Source organism: Hyperoodon ampullatus, assembly GCF_949752795.1.
Source record: "Hyperoodon ampullatus genome assembly, chromosome: 7".
Taxonomy (NCBI): domain Eukaryota; kingdom Metazoa; phylum Chordata; class Mammalia; order Artiodactyla; family Ziphiidae; genus Hyperoodon; species Hyperoodon ampullatus.
In genome coordinates, this window is record NC_136920.1 from 77,580,494 (window position 1) to 77,603,917 (window position 23,424).

The window sequence follows — 23,424 nt, forward strand, 5'->3', positions numbered from 1 at the left end:
TATGAGTAATGAAATGTATTTATATGGTTAATATGTTCATAATATTAATATGATATATCCTGTAATATTGATTATAAAACAATTATATCATAATATATAAATTATAAATATATATATTTATATATATATTATAAATATATAATTATTATTATCTGATATAATACCCTATAGTTAATATATTCTATATAACACAATACATAATGTATTAGTATAAGACAATTATATTATGTAATATAAATATAATACATCTATGAAACTATATATATTTTAATTATACATTACACATACAAGTATGTATAGCTATTTATAATTTTATTTACATAGGAATCTGTTCATCATAACAATTGATGTAAAAATATGTAATATTTTCAATCAAATAGGCCTTAACCTCACTACCGACACATAACTACTTTTACAATCGTGAACCCTGTCTAACTCATGCTTCCATATCTCTCAACCTGCTTTTCTACACATGCACATAGACACACATTTATACACGATATATATGTATACTACCATTTTTCAGTTCAATGTATATAACTATATAATATATATAATTATATTCCTGTGTATGTATACAAATGTAAATCAAAGGTATGTGTATAGGTATGTATTTCATATGTTTATATAACTATATCATACAAATAATGTATGTGTATATAAATACATGACTATATACATACATACACAGAAATATACTTATTTAAACAAAAGGGACCGAAATAAACATAGTTCTCTAAGAATAAAACTAGTTATGTCTCACTGTTTCAATAACAGTTTATAGTTTTCTACTGTATGTGCTTCTATAATTGTTATGAACAATTCCCATTTGTTGAATCTTAAGTTGTTTTAATTTTTTGCCATTATTAATGAAGCTCTAAAGAACACGGTGGGCAAGATTACTTGAAAAACTCTCCTAAAGGAAAAGGGTTAGGTATGCTAGGTTAAATGTACACAACTTATTTTTAAGTGCGTGGTTGATTTTTGAAGTATGCAGTAGAGATTTCCAGGACCCATGAAAGAAGGGTGGTACATGTGAGAGAGTTATAGCTATATTAGGAGTGGATTGAAGATCTTGATAGCTTAGAACAGAAGCTGGAAATCCTGTTTTTATGGAGCCAAGTGGCAAATATTTTAGGCTTTGTAGACCAAAGAGCAAAATTGAGGATATTATTTAGGTACTTATGTAACCATTTAAAATGTTACCAGTTAAAATGTGTAAATTATTCATAGCTCATAGGCCATAAAAATAGGCATCTGTCTGGATTTGTAATACAGGCCATAGTTTAATGACACACCTGACATAGAGACTTGTTTTTAAATGGCCATGACCACATGAGAGGCAGGAGGTAAGACTCCATCCCTACTAGATGGGAAGTTAGAACTAAACCTATCTATCCCTAGCTTCACCTTCGATGAAAGGGTGTGCCAGGAGAAAAAATATCTGCTGGCAAAGGGAGACTAAGACCAAATTCTCTTGGCCTCTGCTCTGGGTAGGAAACAGGTAGGAAATCTTGAGAATTCTGAACCCCAGATGTGTGTTCCCAGTGTTTGGGTTGCAAATTTATGTGCGGTCTTGCAAACAGAAGCTAAGAAATTAAATTAAAATGCTCCCAAATCGGTGGTATTCCAAACACAAAACTAAACCCTTTCTGGAGAGGTAGACCTTCAACACAGGCCTATAGCATTCCCACAGATAAAGTTTAGCTAAACATGAGCTCATGATCTAAATTTACACAATAATGAAGAAATCAGCTAGAAGTGAAGAGAATCAGCAAAAAGCAATCAATACCAGAATTAGATTCCCAAGGCCATCCATCAGATGTTGGAATAGTCAGGTGCAAGGCAGAAAATATACATAAAACTAGAACTGAAACAAGGAACAAGGATGTTTTAAAAGACTGGGTGGGATCTTTAAAACATTTTTCAAGTACATGTCATTGATAAAGCTAAAAACTCGAAGGTCGTGTAATACAGCAGATTAATCATGGAGAAGAGTGAATTTATGCTGTTTTTAAAAATATTGCAGATCAGATTTTCTGCCTAATTATATAAGTAGATTTATCTTTAAAAAATACACATTATTTTAAAGACTTATTGGCTGTAAAATAAGTTAAGGGTATTTCAAAGGTCTTCTCTCCAAAGAAAAGTGAGAAGTAGCAAAACACAGAAAGTCGAGGGTAAAAAATGTCAATATATACATTGCGATAGGGTGAACTAAGCCTTAGGCTAGCAACAATGTGGACGAGCTGACCCTTAGATACTTACAACTAAGCTGGAAATTTCACAAAGTTCAACTATTTATAACTAAAAAGATTTCTTAAAATTAATAATCAAGTGTTTTAATTGATATCAGAGGAGTAAAACAATAAACCCTGAGAACATAGAAAAATAGATAATAAATACATGAGCAGAACTTAATAAAACAGAAAAAAGTATAAAATTGAGGTGATTTAGTAAGTCAAAAGGATATTCTTTGAAAAGATTTAAAAAACACACTTTGATTAAGCAAAACAAAAATATAAGTAAATAATATACAGAAAGAATCAGGACAATGTTATAGCAGAGAGTACAAACAGAGAATATATAAAATGCCATTAAATTTGAACATTTCTGTAAAGTGGACAATTTCCTAGCTCCTAAAGTTTACCAAAGCTGACACAAGAGGAAATCTATAGCTGGAGTTCTTTCACCAGTAAAGGAATGAAGTCAATAGTTTACAATCTTTCACCAAGAAAATACCAGACCCAGCCAGATCATTTGGGAGGTGAATTCTATCGAACATCTATTAAAAGATAACATCAATATTAACAAAGAAAAACTTCTAGAGAAAGCGAAGGAAGAATGCTCCTTTATTCATCTTATGAAGTCTATATAATCCTAATACTGAAAATAGATTAGGACTGTAAGGAAAAAGAAATTTACAGGTCAAATTTACTTGTAAATATAAAAGCAAAAATTTTAAACAATGATATTAGCTACCCAAGTTCACTAGAGTAAGAAAAAGCATGAGCAAGTTAGGTCATCCAATGAATGAAAAGGTAGTTTAAAGTCAAGAATATATATCAATAGATTGAAATTACCACATTTTATTTCTTTCATCTGTCTCTTTAAAAAATTGATAAGTACTTATATTGATCTCTCTTGTACTAGGCACTGTGCTAATTCACTTACATATTTACTCCTTTAAACCTTCTATCATCCCTGTGGGAAAGTTCTATTTTGCTTCCATTTCGTAGCTAAGACTCTAACCCCCAGGAAAGTGAAGCAACATTTGTAAGTTTTTGTGGATGGTCAGTGATGGGACCAGTACAGGAACATCCAAAGTCTGTGCTTGGGAACAGTGCCACATGTTGACACTCACATTACAGATGAAAGGAAAGGAACCATGCACTTACCATATAGATTAAATCTCACGTTACAGGTTAAAGGAAAGGAACCATGCACTTACCATATAGATTAAATCTCACGTTACAGGTTAAAGGAAAGGAACCATGCACTTACCATATAGATTAAATCTTACATTACAGGTTAAAGGAAAGGAACCATGCACTTACCATATAGATTAAATCTCACGTTACAGGTTAAAGGAAAGGAACCATGCACTTACCATATAGATTAAATCTTACATTACAGGTTAAAGGAAAGGAACCATGCACTTACATTATAGATTAATACCCCCATAACGGTTTAAAGGAAAAAGAAACATGTGCTTCTCTCAAAAGTTGTAAACAAAGCATATCCATTTCTTAATATATTTCCCAATTTCTTTTGCTTGTTTTCTGACCTTTGTAGTGCATTTTGCCATGAGGCAAATTTTAATTCTTCTTTAATTAAATGTATCCTTTTTTCTTTGTATCTTAGAAAGGTATTCCTCATGAATACTTTATTTCATATCTCCCAGGTTTCTGATACTTTTACAGTTTCATTATTTTTTTAACTTTTAACTACTTGCTGTATTTAGAATTTAGTAATGATAGCCATATTGTCCCACTTTTGTTGAATAATTTTTGTTACTGATCCAAAATATGAATTTTATTTTAATCTCAATTCCCTTATGCTCTTGCATTTAATTTTAAGATGCTTCCTGTTCCACTGGTTGTTTTGTCTATCTAAAACAAAATGCTACCTTAATTATAATGTAATTATAATGTAATAAATGTAATTAGTAAACATAATACGAAATATAATAAATAGCATATATAAAATAACAAAATATAATTTACCATATAACAAGGTCCAAGGAGAGCCAAACTATACAATCACTTGAAATAGCCCCCAAAAGATAGTTTATAAAATTCAATATTCATTTGTAATTTAAAAGAAAGAGTAAAATAGGGATTGATGAATGCTTCCAAAATAAGAAGAAATTATATGTCTAAAAGAGAAAGAGGTAAATGATAAACTTTAGTAACACTGGCAATAAACGCAGGACAAGATGAGGATGCCTGATATAATGTTAAAAAATAAGTATTATGTAACATTGTTTTTGCAGCACTGATGAGTTCAGTGAAAAGAGAATCTCATAGAAATGAGTATCTTGTTCTTCTTAATGTCTGTACACTTGTCCATTGCATGAACATAACAGCTTATTTAGCCAATATGTTACTGATCTGCATCTGGATTTCTAGGTTTTCATTGAATTTTATTATGCACAATTGTTTCAAACACTCGGACTTCCTCTCATGTTTATATCTTTTGAAAGAAACAATATCTCCACAGATGATTTGTCTCTGCTGGCTGCTAGCTGACTTTGGGTACTTCTCAGTTCTTCCCTTTACCTTCCTTGTCAATATGAAAATGGAAGGCAAGAAGGTCTCCTGTTTAGAGACTGTAAAGATAGATCCTGCTGATAAAGTCTTGGTGGTAAAGGCTAAAAGTATCAACCCAGAACAAACGTTTTTCCAGCTGTAACTATGCGTGATTCCCTTGGCTTGATTCCATAGAGGATGTAAGACAACACTGTAGAATCTGTGTCAAAGTGCTTCCAGTAGGATGGGCTAAGTCAAGTATGGTGGCATATGTAATTCAAGACAAAATATAATGTCTCCTTTTCTCTCCTAGCAAAACTTGGTGGAGTGAATGTAGAAGTCACTGTATGCTTTGAATTAAAGGAACACAATAAATCTTGTTTTGGAAGGTAAGTATTCTGGTCTCTTTGTGGAGATGAATTGGAAATTGTCTAGAAGAAGGAAAATGAGGTTAACCAAAGTTAAACTCATAAATAATTGAGCATTAATTAAATAACTGTGGTCTGTGTTTGTCTTTGATCATAATTTCTCCCAATTTATAGACCTCTTTGCTACTTGATGAATCCTTGTCAAAGATGCACTTAACAATGATTATTACTTGTGTATTAGGTTTTGCCTGGGCCCTGAAGAAACTACCCTAATTTACCAGCTAAGATTGTCACTTGATTTCCTCACAGAGAACAATCAGAACTCCTTGTCTTAAGTGGCTTGGAATGTGAAACTAGTTAGTCTCTTAGATATTGTTAGAGGACCCTACAGAGCCCATTGGTGAAAGTTTGGAAAACATTGGGCTTCTTAAAATTGATTCTTGTAGTGCTTTAGGAAAGATCACTGAACCAAAAGGATAACGGTGTTTCTGGTTCTGTTGTTAGCATTCTCCATAGAAACATTGCTGAAGCTTCTGGACTCAATTTCCTTCCCCATGTGTGAATGTCACTGAAAATATCCAACTCCATTCTATCCCCATATAACTTCAGGAACTAAGCAAAATGAGGACTCAAAATTCATTTCAAATAATGAAATGAATATATAACGTAGAATGGAACTGGAAAAATACCTGGTTTAAATTCTGGAAAGTACCAACTATACAATTCTGGATAAGTTGCTTACTCTTCCTTAGTCTAATTTAATGCCCATCTCACAGGATGTTATGATGATTAATTTAATATCTTTGTATAACATACAGTGTTATGTACTTTCTTCTTGTTTTTCTTGAGTAAATTCATATCCTTAAGCAACTCAGTGTAAACAATAGTTACTTACTTGCTTAAATTACTCTTATCTTCTATTATCACCTGAACTGTGTCCTGCTCAAGTTAATATGTGGAAGTCTTAACCCTCAATACCTCCTAATCTGACTGTATTTGGAGATAAGGCCCTTAAATAGGTAACTGAGGTCAAATGAGGTCAAATGGGTGGGCTCTAATTCAATATGACTGGTGTCCTTATAAAAAGAAAATATTCGACCCAGACATGAACAGAGAGAAGACCATGTGAAGACAAAAGGAAAACATAGCATCTACAAACCAAGAAGAGATACCTCAGAAGAAATCAATCCTGTTGACGCCTTATCTCAGATTTCTAGCCTCTACACCCATGAGTGAGTAAATTTCTGTTGTTTAACCTCCCCAGTCTCTGGTACTTTGTCATGGCAGCTCTAGGAAACTAATACAACTTTTTATGGCCTCCTTGTCTCAAGTTGAAAGTTCAATATTTGGCATCACAGCTAAGAAACAAAACTATCATCTACATTCCTTGTTGTAGTCTTTCTTCCCCATTCTCATCGCTACTAATTTTCATATTTGGGTCTGTTTTCTGTATCTTGTAAACAGAGCGTTACGCTCATTTCTAGTCTTACTGCTAATATACAATAAATGTGCAGATACCGAATAGATTTTGGAGAAGTGCAACATATAGTTGGTACATGTGTGAAATGTGTGTATTCATATAATTTATACTTTTTCTCTATTTTCTTCCTTTGGTGTGAGCTAAGATTCTCTGCTTTTGTGACTAGCGCTCCTGAATACTAATCCCTGAATTTAATTCACCAAAAATTGTCAAAAATAATAATAATATGGGGAAAGAGAGAGTGATAGAGGGAGAAGAACAAACAATCAGGCAAGGGCAGTACTGTGAATTATTAGGGTCTTATTAATAACATTATGTTAGTCTAGAGGAAATGACCATAAGTATCATCAGTGAGCCCAGTTGGTCCTTACTGACTGCTAGACACATCCCTGAGTTCTGTTCTTAGTCTCCAACTGTATGATGACTACTGTCTGGAAGTATTATCTGAACAACTAAAGTCACTTAACGGAAAAGGAATATGTCTTTAGAGAAGCAACAGTAATTTTTCTATCTGATTAAAAAGCAATGTTGACTGTCTGTAAACCTCAGTCATATTTGTAAGCAGAAAAGCATTGGCTATTAAAAGTGGATGATGTAAAGAGATGAGCAGAAAGTTTGGCGATAGGTATACCTGGATTTAATTCTCACTTCTACCACTTGGCAGCTGGATGGCCTTAGGCAAGTTTCATACCTTTCTGAAATTCACTTAATTCAGTCTGTAAAATGGCATAATAACTTATTATAGCATCCTTTTAGGAATTTTAAATCAGTTATTGAAATAAAAGTACACACTATATAGACAAGTATGGATTCCTCAATAGGTGTTTGACCTTTCATTTCTCCAGTATCCCACCCCCATGAAATAAAGACAAATACTTTTTTAAATTTACGAATATTTCATTGTTCTAAAGTTAAAGCCATAAAAATAAAAATAATCAAATGGCCTACTATCATACCATTAGAAGAACAAAAAAATCAGTGTTCATGAGAGTTCCAAATTAGAATACAAGTTTTCATTGGGCACCTGTTTATGTATGCTATTCTGCTCTTTACAATAAATAATTAAATTTAAAAGACTTATTTCCTTACTTTTAAGACTTTATTAGTTTACAAATTACATATCGACCTATGCTAAAGTTTATACTGACCCATGCTAATGAATTCAGTACAGAAAACAAAAAACACTGCACTCAAGCAAACTACATATATATATATTACATAAATGCATTTATATCCTACCGTGTCTCATAAAGCATTGTGGTAACTCACCGGAATACAGACAATCAAATATAACTGCAAAAGCACTTAATATAAACAGGGCCAAGGATACACAGACAGAAGATGAAGAAAAGATGAGGGAAATGTGAACAGGAGGAAGTGTAGTTAATCGAGTTGTATGTTTTGACCTTAAGATTCTCTGTGTGGGGACTTCCCTGGTGGCACAGTGGTTGGGAATCCGCCTGCCAGTGCAGGGGACATGGGTTCGAGCCCTGGTCCGGGAAGATCCCACATGCCGCGGAGCAACTAAGCCCGTGTGCCACAACTACTGAGCCTGTGCTCTAGGGCCCATGAGCCACAACTACTGAAGCCTGTGTGCCACAACTACTGAAGCCCCAGCGCCTAGAGCCCGTGCTCCGCAACAAGAGATGACACAGCAATGAGGAGCCCGCACACCACAACGAAGAGTAGCTGCCGCTCGCCCTAACTAGAGACAGCCTGTGTGCAGCAACAAAGACCCAACACAGCCAAAAATAAATAATAAATTTATTTTTTAAAAAAGATTCTCTGTGGATAAAACAACATGTAAATAATTGGTTACAAAGCCACATTATTTGAAGGTGCCAGACTGCACATTAACAGTCTGACACAAAAGGACAGCACAGGAAAACTACTCAAAGGTAAAGATTTTTAAATCTTTGCAGTTTGATCCTTTTAGAGCAAGTATGATGAGCTCGACACACATTTCAACACTCAACATTTTAATCACATGTTCAAAGTATGTCTCAGAGTCATTGGAAATAGCTGTTGTCTCTGTCCCTGATATCCAAAACTGATCTGTGATGTGTAAAACTCAGGAGGTATTGATATCCACTTTTTGGCATCTGAACAGGAAACAAAGTTGTTTTGCAGTGATAATAAAGAATGAAGTAAATGCAAAAGGTTACAAAAGACAAAGTTCTGAGGGAATGTATTAACAAAACGAGTCAAACTAAATTCTGGTGAACTGGGGCCTACGATTGTACACGCTCCATGGAAATACCCCAGCCTAAATACTGGCATAGGAGGAAGGGTACTGCGAAGCCCATCACAGTATAATCCTTTAAAATGTCCCTTTCAAGGTTGGCTCCACTCAACACTGAGTATAGGAAATCTTCCCATCAGGCAGAAACACTGGCTGCCCAATGATTGACCAAGAAGTTAACACACTAATGAATAAATTATGCTAATTTATTTCTATCCCTGACAACAGAAAACAGCACACACTCTGTGTCAATGGTATGTCCTCTTTCCCACTTTTCTAAGTGGTAAATTATGTTTTTCCCTTCATTGCTTTATATCATGTGTGGCAGGCATGATGGGAAATGGCTATCAATGGTTCTGTTATTGAGTTCTACCTTCATTTCACTGTGGCTAAACAAGATACTTTGTATGATTTCAGTTTCTTAAAAATGTATTGGTACTTGTATTGTGGCCTAACATATGGTCTTTCCCGGAGAATGTTCCATGTGTACTTGAGAAAAATGTGTATTCTGCTGTTGTTGAGTGGAGTGATCTATATATGGCTGTTAGGTTTAATTGATTAAATGTGTCATTCAGTCCCCCTACCTCTCTACTGATCTTCTGTCTAGATGTGTTTTCCATTATTGAAAGCAAGGTATTGATCTCCACCTATTATTTTAGAACTATCTATTTCTTCCTTCAATTCTGTCAATGTTTGCTTCACATATTTGGGGGTTGTTTGGTACATATATGTTTATAGTTGTTATATCTTCTTGATAGATTGAGCTTGTTATCAACATATAGTGGCCTCCTTTTCCTCTTGTGATAGTTTTTGATTTAAAGTTTATTTTGTGTGATAGTAACATAGCCATCCCAGATCTATCTTCCTTCCTTCCTTCCTTCCTTTCTTTCTTTTTCTGTCTCTCTTTCCTTCTTTTTTGTTACTATTTGCATGGGATATTTTATTCTATGCTTTAACTTTCAAGCAACTTGTGTCTTTTGAAATCAAGTGAGTTTTTTGCGGACAGCATATACTTGGATTATGGTTGTTTTTAAAGTCCATTCTGCCAATGTTTATCTTTTTATTGGAGAGCTTAATCCACTTACTTTTTCAAAACTTACTGATGAGGAAGAACTTAATTCTGTCTGTTTCCTGCTTGTTTTCTGTATGTCTTATGCATTTTTTGCCCCTGATTTACTCCATTACTGACTTCTGTGCTTAGCCGATTTTCTTGTGGTGAACTCTTGATTCCCTTTTCATTTCTTTTTGCATATAATCTATTGATATTTTCTTTGTGGTTCTCAAGAAGATTACATTTACCATTCTAAAGTTAAAACAATATAATTTCAATTGAAACCAACTTCAGTAGCACACAGAAACTCTGTTCCTCTACAGTTCCATTCCTCTTCTTTACATTATTGTGCTCACAAATTACACCTTGATACTTTGTGAGCCCAATAACATGGATTTATGATTATTTTATGAATTTGTTTTTTCAATCATGTAAGAAATAAAAAGTAGAGTTACAAGCCAATAACACAATACTGGCTTTAGTATTTGCCCATGTATTTATCTTTACTGGAGATTTCTATTTTATACAGCTTCGAGTTGCTGTCTAGTGTCCTTTCATTTCAACCTGAAGGTTCAATTTAGCATTTCTCCTAGGGCAGTGGTAGGAAGTTGTCAAACAAACGCCCTCAGCCTTTGTTCATCTGGGAATGCGTTAATTTCTCCCTAAGTTTTGAAACCAGTTTGGGCAAATTTACAATTCTTGGTGGACAGTTTTTTTCTTTCAGCACTTTAAATATGTCTGGCCTCTTGCTTCCATGGTTTCATATAGGAAATTAGCTCTAATCGTTCTGAGGATCCCTGCTTTGTAACAAATTTCTTTTTTCTTTCTCCTTTGGGAGAAAAGATTCTTTCTGTGTCTTTTGGCTTCTGAGAGTTTGATTGTACTGTTTCTTGCTGTGGGGATATTTGAGTTTCTCTCAGTCCTGAAATCAGCAAAAGATTTATAGCAACCAAACACATACTGAACCAGGGAAGAGGCAATTTGAAAATGGCAGGAAAGCTTTGTGGCATTTTTACTTGCCCTTGCCCCATCCACTGTTAGTGTAGTGATGGTCTTAAAGTGGTGGAGTCTTAATGCAGTGATAGTCTTAAAGTAGCAGCAGACCATTCCTAGTATGGGACCCTCCATCCTGCTTCAGGAGGGAGCAGAAGAGACCGTACTGTCAGATTATTATGTGTATCTGTTCTAACCTGTCTGGGAGCTACCTGAAGGACTGACACAAGATGCTTATCTCTGTCTTAGCTAACTTGGAACACAGTCTGGAAAAGCAGCGGTCATTGCTCAAAAAAAGTGCAAGGTGAACTAACAAAGCACAGATGGCTGGGGCAGAAGACTGTGCATTGAAATACAATAGACCACAGAAGATGCAGGAGCCAAAGTTGCGGGAGATTCTTTGGGAAATTAGAACCTACAAAAAGTACACATGTGTCCAGAGAAATTAAGAAAGCCACATGCATACTCAAGATAAGATGCATGTTCTGAAAACACCAGAGGAGTCTCTAAGCTTTGACCATGGGCTGAGCCCTGAACTCAATGCAGGTCAGCTAAATGTTGAAGGAGTGATCCAGCAATCTGCACAATGGGCAGAGGTGTGTGGTTTTGAGTGTGCATGTGGATGTGCTTGTGTATATTTGTTTTTGTTTGTTTTAGGTGCAGGAATTCAAGGAAATCTCTGTCAAAACATTAGCTAAACATGAACTAAAGGAACAGAGACTTCAGTGCGTACATACGATAAGGAAAACAGTCATTGCAAAAATAGTTTGGAAAGGTCCCTAAACAAAGAGACTACTACAGCCTTCAACAATCAAAAGCCCAGGAAACCCTGGGAAAGTGGGAGAATCTGATTTCCATAGATACCACATTATAATATTTGAAAGACAAATTTTCAACCAAAAAAATCACAAGGTATACAAAGACATGGAAAAGTATGGTCCATTTAAGAAAACAAATTAATTGATGAAACCATCCCTAAGGAAGCCCAGACATTTCTCCATTGCATATTCTTGCCTCCTTTGTCATAGATTCATTGACCATAAGTGCATGGGTTTCTTTCTGGGCTCTCTATTCTGTTCCAGTGATCGATGTTTTTGTGCCAGTACCATACTGTTTTGATTACTGTAGGTTTGTAGCACAGTCTGAAGCCAGGGAGCATGATTCCTCCAGTTGTGTTCTTCTTTCTCAAGACTGTTTTAACTATTCAGGATCTTTTGTGTTTCCATACAAAGTTTAAAATTATTTGTTCTAGGTCTGTGGAAAATGCCCTTGATATGTTGATACAGACTGCATTGAATCCGTAGATTTCCTTGGATATGATGGTCATTTTAACAATATTAATTCTTCCAATCCGTGGCCATGGTATATCTTTCCAGCTGTTTGTGTCATCTTTAATTTCTTGTATCAGTGTAGTATAGTTCCCTGGGTACAGGTCTTTTACCTCCTTAGGCAGATTTATTCTTATGTATTTTATTCTTTTTTACGTGATTGTAAATGGGATTGTTTCCTTAATTTCTCTTTCTGAGAGTTCACTGTTAGTGTATAGAAATACAATAGATTTCTATATATAAATTTTGTATCCTGCAAATTTACCAAGTCCATTTTTGAGCTCTAATAATTTTTTGATGGTGTCTTTCAGATTTTCTATGTATCATGCCATCTGCAAACAGTGACAGTTTTGCTTTTTCCTTTCCATTTTGGAGTCCTTTTATTTATTTACTTTTTCTTGTCTGATTGCTGTGGCTAGGACTTCCAAAACTACCTTCAATAAAAGTGTTGAGAGTGGGGATCCTTGTCGTGTTCCTGATCTTAGGGGAAATGCTTTCAGCTTTTCACCATTGAGTACGTTAGCTATGGGCTTGTCATATATGGCCTTTATTATGTTGAGGTATGTTCCCTCTATGCCCACTTTCTGGAGAGTTTTTACCATGAATGGATACTGAAATTTTTTCAAAAGCTTTTTCTTCATCTATTGAGATAATCATATGGTTTTTAGTCTGCAATTTGTTACTGTGATGATAAGAGACCTAAGACAGCTACAGAGGCTAAGTGACCTTTCCCTCCCTGAATGGGTAGGTATCCTTGTTCTGCCTTCTAATTGAGTTAGTATCTGAGTAAAGAACTGCCAGGTGTCATTTAGTTCACAATACACTGCTGTGGCAATATAGAAATGAATTTGCCTAAATCATTTGGCTTTTCTAAATTATAGTAAATGAGTATACTGAATGAATACTTCAACTTAAGGAAATGTTCTTAAAAATATATTAATGTAGGCACTTCAGCGGAGAATTGAAAACAAAACAAATAATTCAGGTAAAATTAAAGTACACTCAGTTGTATCCAGTTTCCTCTTGTAAATCTCTCTTTTTCATTTGAGTGGACAGTCACTGGAGAATATCTGTCTTGGGGCTAAGGAAATCTAAGCCTTCTTGGCCACACTGTATTCTCTTATGTCGTTTAATAAAGACACCAGTTGGGTTGCTGAAAAAATAGTGGGAAAAATCAATCCCTCACATCGAAAGGGCGGCTCTTGAAAATATGTGGATTGTTGTAGTCATTTTGCTCTTCTGGCCTCAGAAGTTCTAATCTTAACCTTAGCCCCTCATGCAGAGAGACTTTTTAAACCAATTCACACATTACTCATTCTGTGACTGTTGAATAAGAGAAACCCAGCTCTTTTCCTGTGCTGTCAACCAGTTATCTTCTTCAAAAATTTGTTTGGATTGTTAGACCTTAATCTTGCCTGGCAAGGGACTTATGGGAAGGTTCTTATTGTTTGAAAGTTTGGTGCCAGTATCTGCAAAGAAAGAAGAAAGTAAAGAAGGAAAGGTGTGTTTATCAAACATCCCAATAGTGAAGGTGTGTGAAAGCAACTTTTGAAAAAGTTAATCTGTCAGAGTTTAGCCGTATTATTACATTATATTATATTCACTAAACATAAATAATTATCAGTGAATCCTTTCTAGATTTTCTAGTTTCCCAAAGTTCCCTGTATTCACATTCTAAGCTGAAAAATGGTATTTTAAGTCACTGCTCTCCACCTTATATTATTTATAATCACCCTCATGACCTCTTCCTTCAAAGAAACGTGATCCTGAGAAGTGTCCTTTGTTTGTCTTTGTGGAATAAGTGATGGGGATGCATCCTGGAGACCTGTGAGATGTTGAAATTGTGGCCTAATGAAACTAGGATGGAGAGTTCTGGAAAGATCTGGAAAGATGGCTGCTAGAGTGTGGCCAGATGTGGGAGAAGAGACACGTACAGAGAGGGGGAGAGGAAATTTTCAGAGGGAGAAAATTAAACAAATAATTCAATAAGTTTTGTTGTGTGGTGTGGGATGCAAGCCTTTCTCTCCCCCTTTCCTTCACAATCTCTTTGTTAAAGACTGTGTTTTTCATTAGTTTGACTAAGATAGGATTTGCCGTTTTGTTTGGATACTGAGAATGGACCCATGGAAACAGTTACATTTGGGTTATCTCTGACTATCTTTAATGAAGAACATAAATATTAGCCACACTATCTATGCACATGCTATCACCATGCCTTTTTTGTTCTCTGTTCATATATCTAAGTCCTCTTCTTTGAGGTCAATCTCAAATCTCATCTGAAATGTACATTTATTGATAGATTCAACCCATAATGAACTGTCCCTTCTTTGTCCTCCTTAGGCTCTGATTATTTATAAAAACTCATTTTTGAACTTAGAAACTGTCCAATATGATATATTAGTTATTTCATCAGCATCTGTTATATCCTCAACACAGTTATAAGCTTTTGTGGGGCTGGGATCATACATTCTGTAATTTTTCTCAGTACTTACACTTACTTTGATAGAAAGCGCATTCATTCATCTAAACATCATTTATTGAGTGTTAATTAAATGTCTCAGTAAATATTGTTTGAATGAATGCATGCATGAATGAGGGAGTATGCAATAGGTAGCCTAATGTACCGCCCGATGTGAAAAAACAAAAAACATAAACACAAAAGCAAACCAAAAAGTGGCCCAGGACTTTCTGTAAAATATCCTGCTTTTGTTGGATGAGGCCATGAAAATCAAGATGCTCCTGAAAGGTCTTAAGAGCTGACCAAGAATAGTAAACAATTGAAATTCTCTCAGGCTTATTCAACCCTATCACTGGACACATTTATACCTCTCAGGAATGTTATTAAAAGAAGAGATTAATAAAGCTTTTAGAGATGAGTTGATAAATCTCTAAATATTTAAATCTTCATTTCCTCCTAGGTTTCTCTATTTTGGGTTTCAAAAGATTTCAAGAAACCACAGGATAATTAAAACATTAGACATTAGCTTTCTTACCTTCATGTTTTTTGATGGTAAACACATTTTATTTTCTCCATAGTGCCGCCCAATTTGCACCAGTACAGTTCTTAAGTGAATTTTGCTCTGGATGGTGGGATATATAAGATGTAAATGAATTGTTTGTATATGTTTTAGAATTCTTCAAAAGGGCCTGGCCATGGAAATGCATTGAATATTACTTAAATAAGTAAAGTAACCTCCTCAGAATTATTATTCTATTCTGGTTAGGATACTCTCTGCCCTGGTTTGTTAAAATTTCCCTCTAGAGTGGTTTTAATTTTGTTTCTGATAGGGTCCTCGGACTTATTGACACACCCATCCTGCATCTGTTTTTCTTTGAATTACTCTCCTTGCAGTTTCTGGTTCCTACAGGGCCTTCCAGGTTAGTGACAACCTGGCCACCACAACTCTGGGAAGGACAGGCCTACTTTTCAGAGGTGTTGATGTTTTCTGTACCTGAAGGTTTTCAAGAGATATCAATCTTCCTCACCACCTCCCTTGGCCCTCTTAATGGACTAAGCAGTTCCTCATGAAATTTCTGTAGGATATCTGTACTAACTTCTCAATATTGTTCCATCCTGAGTCTAAATTCCTGGCCTCAAGGTAATGTTAGATTTCTAGCTCCAGCCCCTATTTACATAAGGCCTATACTAAGGAACGGAACCCATAGACATCAGTCTGCTCTTATTTCTCTGGATTTAATTTCTCTGTTACTTTCTGAAACATGCAGGTGTTCCTTTCCTTCTTTTAATCTCAGCTATGTGCTTTTAACTTTTTCAAAATTGACCCAGAATTTACATGTGTCTCCAGTAAGAGTACATTAAATTGAGCTTAGTCTGCTCTTCTACTGGCATATTTGAGATCCAAATAATTTGCTACTTAACTGGATTCAGTTACCTGTATATTTCAGGCACCTAAAACTCACCATGTTCCAAATTTCCCCCTTTATTGTTAGTAATTTTCTTGGGAATCCGGATAACATTAGATGGAATAAAGTTAGTGAGTGGCCCAGGAGTGCCTGAAATTTTGTTTGTCAGAGTGGCCAGGGAAGGTTAAGCAAAGAAGAAAACCAAATGAAAAACAGAATCACATTATTATGGCTGAGACAAGATTCCATGCAGAGCTCTCTGTAGAACTGGGTTGGGTCATAACTTATGCCAGAGCTCTAGGTGGGGTTGACACCATCTCATGCCAAGCTCTCAGTTCTGGGCTAATGTTATCTCTGGTCCACTCTATGGAGTGGAAACTTTGGAGGAATGGCCATGTGTTCTGCAGTGTAGGAAGAGGGAAATTGTGAACGTTACTTTCTAAATTGTGGAGGAACTAACCACTGTAAATGTGCCTTGAACTATGGTGTTTAATTTGACCAGTCAGATCAATGACTTTCCCCTTGAATGAAATGCTGCTACGTATATGAGCGGAAAAAAAAAACTGGTATAAGGAATAGATAGCTAGTGGGAAGCAGCCGCATAGCACAGGGAGATCAGCTCTGTGCTTTGTGACCACCTAGAGGGGTGAGATAGGGAGGGTGGAAGGGAGGGAGATGCAAGAGGCAAGAGATATGGGGACATATGTATATGTATAACTGATTTACTTTGTTATAAAGCAGAAACTAACACACCATTGTAAAGCAATTATACTCCAATAAAGATGTTAAAAAAAAAACTACTATAAGGAGATGGAGAGACTGGGAGTCTTATTTTCCCAGCAATTAACTTTTCCTCGACCACGACCTTCCCTTGAGTGTCCTAGACCTTGGGGATGATCGCAACCCCTTGGGTTGGGTGATGGCAACCCCATCTTCACTAGAACCTCTATAGTTAACTTTGATTTTTCCCACTCCGTCTATCCATCCCATGTATGCAGTCAGACATTTGATCTTGGACTTTTACTGACAAAATATCCTTGAATATAACCATTTCTTTTCACTCCCACTGCTACTGCTTTTGTCACTGCCTTAACTAGGGCTTTATCTTTAAGTCCTTTATATAAATATATAAATAAAATATACAAATAAATAAAATATAATATTAATTCTGATGATTTTAAAGTCTTTTCTTGATAAAGACTTTTCCTGATAAAGATACACAATATCTTATATAAATATTTTTGTATTATCTGTTCCTTTCTTAGAATTTTAGTCATATGATTCTATCTCTTGGTATGTCTAGAACTTTTTGATTGAATGCTATTTTATTTGGCTTTTTAAATTTTTCTCAGTGGAAATGTTTTGCTTCAAAATATTTTACTCTACCTGGAAGTAGCAAATCTTCAAATTACAATTTTTTAAATGCTTTCAAATATCAATACTATAGGTGTCACAAAATCTAGAAAAATGACATTTGAAAATTAACTACTGCCAGATGTGTCTCTATAAAACTTTTTCCCCACTCTTGTAGCTATATATTCTTTAACTGCCTCCTCATATGACAGTTTATGTGTTTTAGAAATAAACTTTTAAGAAATAAACTTTGTAGTTATAGACATAGATTTCTTTTAACATGGTTGATTAGAGTTTGCTTTTAGTTATTAATAGTTTAGAAAAGTTTATTTCAGCGTCACAATTTATTATTGATAATGTCACATTAATTTTCATTGTTAACTTTGAGAAAACCTCTATGGATTACTTCCTCATAAATATTTACTATTATAAATGCATTACTGATTTCAGTACTGCTATAGGATTGTGCATTACAGGAATTCTGATAAAATACTCATTCACACCATTCCATTACACACATTATTGATGGGGTATATTCTTTTATTTATTTATTTATTTATTTATTTGTGACTGTGTTGTGTCTGCGTTGCCGTGCGCAGGCTTTCTCTAGTTGCAGCGACTGGGGATACTCTTTGTTGCGGTGTGCAGGCTTCTTATTGCGGTAGCTTCTCTTGTTGCAGAGCACGGGGTCTAGGCACGCAAGCTTCAGTAGTTGTGGCTCGCAGGCTCAGTAGTTGTGGCTCACGGGCTCTAGAGCGCAGGCTCCATCGTTGTGGCACACGGTCTTAGTTGCTCCGCGGCATGTGTGATCTTCCTGGACCAGGGCTCGAACCCGTGTCCCCTGCATTTGCAGGTGGCTTCCTAACCACTGTGCCATCAGGGAAGCCCCTGGAGTATATTGGTTTTTCTTTTTCTTTTTTTTTTTTTTTGCGGTATGCTGGCCTCTCACTGTTGTGGCCTCTCCCCGTTGCGGGGCACAGGCTCCGGACATTCAGGATCAGTGGCCATGGCTCACGGGCCTAGCCGCTACATGGCATTTGGGATCTTCCCGGACCGGGGCACAAACCCGTGTCCCCTGCATCGGCAGGCAGACTCTCAACCACTGCACCACCAGGGAAGCCCTGGAGTATATTCTTGACAGAAGGAAATTTCCGTTTTGACTAAGCATTGAAGAAAACTGAATCTTTGACTTATCTTTCACATGCCTGATGATTGAAATAATTTTCCACAGAATAACTTCTGGTTTTATACTTTTCAGTTCTTTTTTTCCTCTTCAAATGCACATGCTTTGAGAGCTGTGAAGTGCAAGACATGGCTATATTGTAAGGTGGTTTTTGTCCTTAACGCTTCTGCGTCTTGTCCTAGTTAAGTCAGTAGATTAGTCAGTAAGAGTACTGGAAGTTATTCCTGTAATGGGATACTATATAGTCAATTACATATGGTGGTGTCTGAAAATCACATAATAGCCTCACTTAAAACATCTCCTTAGCCAGATTTCAAAAAAGCCTGTGACCAATCCAATATGATCCAACATAGCGGACTATGATAGAAGGAACATTGGCAAAGAAATAGACAATGGTCTTACCTGATGGAAGTTAAAATATCTCACTTTTGACAATTTTGCAAAAACCTATAATTACATGAACTAATTTCTAGGGTTCTTTATAGGACCTAAAAAGGAACCCATAGAGTTGTGGAACAACAATAGAAGCTACTGTGATGAGAAGCCCCGGCACCACAACAAAGAGTAGCCCCCACTCACCTCAACTAGAGAAAGCCTGCACGCAGCACTGAAGACCCAATGCAGCCACAATAAAAATAAATAAATAAAAATAAATAAATTTATCTTTTAAAAAGTAATACTCAGGTTTGAGTCATGAGAAATTTGATGAGGAGAAATTAGCTAATGTTTTCAGAACTTTTAAAATATCCAACTCAGTCTGTAAGATTTTAGCATCATATACAACATCGGTTACTTATTAGTGGTTTGGGAAGGCCAATTTAAAATTTTCTCATCTTACTGTATTGAAATTCATGGCCCTAATGTTTTCCACATTGACTATATGAATGATGAAGAAAAATCAATCATGTATTTCATTTCCAACTGGACAGAAAACAATATTTTAAAAAGTGTTTGGACTACTGACTTTTGATTTCTTCTAAGGCAAATGGATAGGTAATTTTTATTCCCTGATTAGGAGAAAAATGGTGGAAGAGGGCAGGGTTAAGAATTAAGATTTCAAGAGCATGAGAGGTAGATGGCCAACCAGAGTTCCTAAGGTTTGGTGCCTGTAACTGTTGCCGCCGCTTAAGCCTGCCAAAGCAGTGGTACGGCTGCTGCGCTCGTGTTTGCTACCTCTAGAAACGTTCTTGCCAGTAGTGGCGGCAGCGGGACTCAATTACCCCCTTTTTTCACTCTCTCCAGAAGCTCCAGATGACGTCTTCCATGGGCAACGTGGCCGACAGCACAGAACCAACGAAACGTATGCTTTCCTTCCAAGGGTTAGCTGAGTTGGCACATCGAGAATATCAGGCAGGAGATTTTGAGACAGCTGAGAGACACTGCATGCAGCTCTGGAGACAAGAGCCAGGCAATACTGGTGTACTTTTATTACTTTCATCTCTACACTTCCAGTGTCAAAGGCTGGACAGATCTGCCCACTTTAGTACTCTGGCAATTAAACAGAACCCTCTTCTGGCAGAAGCCTATTCGAATTTGGGGAATGTGTACAAGGAAAGAGGGCAGTTGCAGGAAGCAACTGAGCATTACCGGCATGCACTGCGTCTCAAACCAGATTTCATCGATGGTTATATTAACCTGGCAGCCGCATTGGTAGGAGCAGGCGACATGGAAGGGGCAGTACAAGCTTACGTCTGTGCTCTTCAGTACAATCCTTATTTGTACTGTGTTCGCAGTGACCTGGGGAACCTGCTCAAAGCCCTGGGTGGCTTAGAAGAAGCCAAGGCATGTTATTTGAAAGCAATTGAGACGCAACCGAACTTTGCAGTAGCTTGGAGTAATCTTGGCTGTGTTTTCAATGCGCAAGGGGAGATTTGGCTTGCAATTCATCACTTTGAAAAGGCTGTCACCCTTGACCCCAATTTTCTGGATGCTTATATCAATTTAGGAAATGTCTTCAATGAGGCATGGATTTTTGACAGAGCTGTGGCAGCTTACCTTCATGCCCTAAGCTTGAGTCCAAATCATGCAGTGGTACATGGCAACCTGGCTTGTGTATACTATGAGCAAGGCCTGATGGATCTGGCAATAGACACCTACAGGCGAGCTATTGAATTGCAACCACATTTCCCTGATGCTTACTGCAACCTAGGAAACGCTCTCAAAGAGAAGGGCAGTGTTGCTGAAGCAGAAGATTGTTATCATACAGCTCTCCGGCTGTGTCCCACCCATGCAGACTCTCTGAATAACCTAGCCAATATCAAAGGAGAACAGGGAAACAGTGAAGAGGCAGTTCGCTTGTATCGTAAAGCATTAGAGCTCTGCCCAGACTTTGCTGATGCCCATTCGAATTTAGCAAGTGTATTGAAGCAGCAGGGAAAACTGCACGAAGCTCTGATGCATTATAAGGAGGCTATTCGAATCAGTCCTACCTTTGCTGATGCCTACTGCAATATGGGAAACACCCTACGGGAGATGCAGGATGTTCAGGGAGCCTTGCAGTGTTATACTCGTGCCGTTCATATCAGCCCTGCATTTGCGGATGCCCACAGCAATCTGGCTTCCATTCACCACGATTCAGGGAATATGCCAGAAGCAATTGCTTCTTATCGCACTGTTCTGAAGCTTCAACCTGACTTTCCTGACGCTTATTGTAATTTGGCTCATTGCCTGCAGGTTGTCTGTGATTGGACAGACTATGATGAGCGAATGAAGAAGTTGGTCAGCATTGTGGCTGACCAGTTGGAGGAGAATAGGTTGCCTTCTGTGCAGCCTCATCATAGTATGCTCTATCCTCTTTCTCATGGCTTCAGGAAGGCTATTGCTGAGAGGCATGGGAACCTCTGCTTGGCTAATATAAGTGTCCTTCATAAACCACCGTATGAACATCCAAAAGACTTGAAGCTCAGTGATGGTCGACTGCGTGTAGGATACGTGAGTTCTGACTTTGGGAATCATCCTACTTCTCATCTTATGCAGTCTATTCCAGGCATGCACAATCCTGATAAATTTGAGATATTCTGTTATGCCCTGAGCCCTCATGATGGCACAAACTTCCGAGCGAAGGTGATGGCAGAAGCCAATCATTTCATTGATCTTTCTCAGATTCCATGCAATGGGAAAGCAGCTGATCGCATCCATCAAGATGGTATACACATCCTTGTAAATCTGAATGGTTATACCAGGGGTGCTCGAAATGAACTCTTTGCTCTCAGGCCAGCTCCTATTCAGGCAATGTGGCTGGGGTACCCTGGGACTAGTGGCGTGCTTTTCATGGATTATATTATCACTGATCAGGAAACTTCACCTGCTGAAGTTGCTGAGCAGTATTCTGAGAAACTGGCTTATATGCCCCATACTTTCTTTATTGGTGATCATGCTAATATGTTCCCTCACCTGAAGAAAAAAGCCGTCATCGATTTGAAGTCCAATGGGCACATTTATGACAATCGGATTGTGCTGAATGGCATCGACCTCCACGCATTTCTTGATAGTCTATCAGATGTGCAAATAGTCAAGATGAAATGTCCTGATGGAGAAGACAATGCAGACAGCAGTAATACAACTCTTAATATGCCTGTCATTCCTATGAATACTGTTGCAGAAGCAGTTATTGAAATGATTAACAGAGGACAAATTCAGATTACAATTAATGGATTCAGCATTAGCAATGGGCTGGCAACTACCCTGATCAACAATAAGGCTGCCACTGGAGAGGAGGTTCCCCGTACCATTATTGTAACCACACGTTCTCAGTACGGGTTACCGGAAGATGCCACTGTGTACTGTAACTTTAATCAGTTATACAAACTTGACCCATCTACTTTGCAGATGTGGGCAAATATTCTGAAGCGTGTTCCCAACAGTGTACTGTGGCTGTTGCGTTTTCCAGCAGCAGGAGAAGCTAATATTCAACAGTACGCACAAAATATGGGCCTTCCCCCGAACCGTATCATTTTTTCCTCTGTTGCTCCTAAAGAGGAACATGTTCGGAGAGGCCAGCTGGCTGATGTCTGCTTGGACACTCCGCTCTGTAATGGACACACCACAGGGATGGACGTCCTTTGGGCAGGGACCCCCATGGTGACTATGCCAGGAGAGACTCTTGCTTCCCGAGTTGCAGCTTCCCAGCTCACTTGTTTAGGCTGTCTCGAGCTGATTGCTAAAAATAGACAAGAATATGAAGAGGTAGCTGTGAAACTGGGAACTGATGTAGAATACCTGAAGAAAATTCGTGGCAACGTCTGGAAGCAGAGAACATCTAGCCCTCTGTTCAACACCAAACAATACACGATGGAACTAGAGCGGCTCTATCTACAGATGTGGGAGCATTATGCAGCTGGCAACAAACCTGATCACATGATTAAGCCTGTTGAAGTCACTGAGTCGGCCTAAATAATGACTGTGTGCCCAGGAGAATTACCCCTGTAGCTGAGCCTCAACCTTCTGGGGGAAAGGGAACTACTTTTTCAATATCATGTTGCAGATGGGTGACACACAATGATAAGAAATAGCACAGCCAGACTTGCTTCCTGCATGATCATGACAGGGAGAGACACAAGAGATGGGAAACTGCTGTTCCACAAGGAGATTCTATCGAATTTTGCCGCAGCCAGGTGTCTGGAAGGTCTGGAAGGTAAGTCTGGAAGGTCTGATCTCCCTTGGTCTTCCAGGGGATGGATGGTTAGTGTGGAAGGGAGATAGAGATTGCCCAGCCGTTTTGTGATTATCATGGATGGATTGAGTCTTCTGAATTAATTTTTTTCTTTCTATTTTGGGTATTGGAGCTTTTAAAAATGTTTGGTTTCAGGTAT

At 37.3% G+C, this 23,424-nt stretch overlaps 1 protein-coding gene across 1 annotated transcript; it reads left to right on the forward strand.

The window, feature by feature from the left end:
- Positions 1 to 19,864: 19,864 nt before the first annotated feature.
- LOC307055617 (UDP-N-acetylglucosamine--peptide N-acetylglucosaminyltransferase 110 kDa subunit-like) lies at positions 19,865 to 23,005 on the forward strand (the record flags this gene model as incomplete). Its single annotated transcript, XM_079707825.1, has 1 exon — positions 19,865 to 23,005. The coding sequence occupies one exon, from the start codon at positions 19,865 to 19,867 to the stop codon at positions 23,003 to 23,005; it is 3,141 nt and encodes a 1,046-aa protein (XP_079563951.1).
- Positions 23,006 to 23,424: the final 419 nt, after the last annotated feature.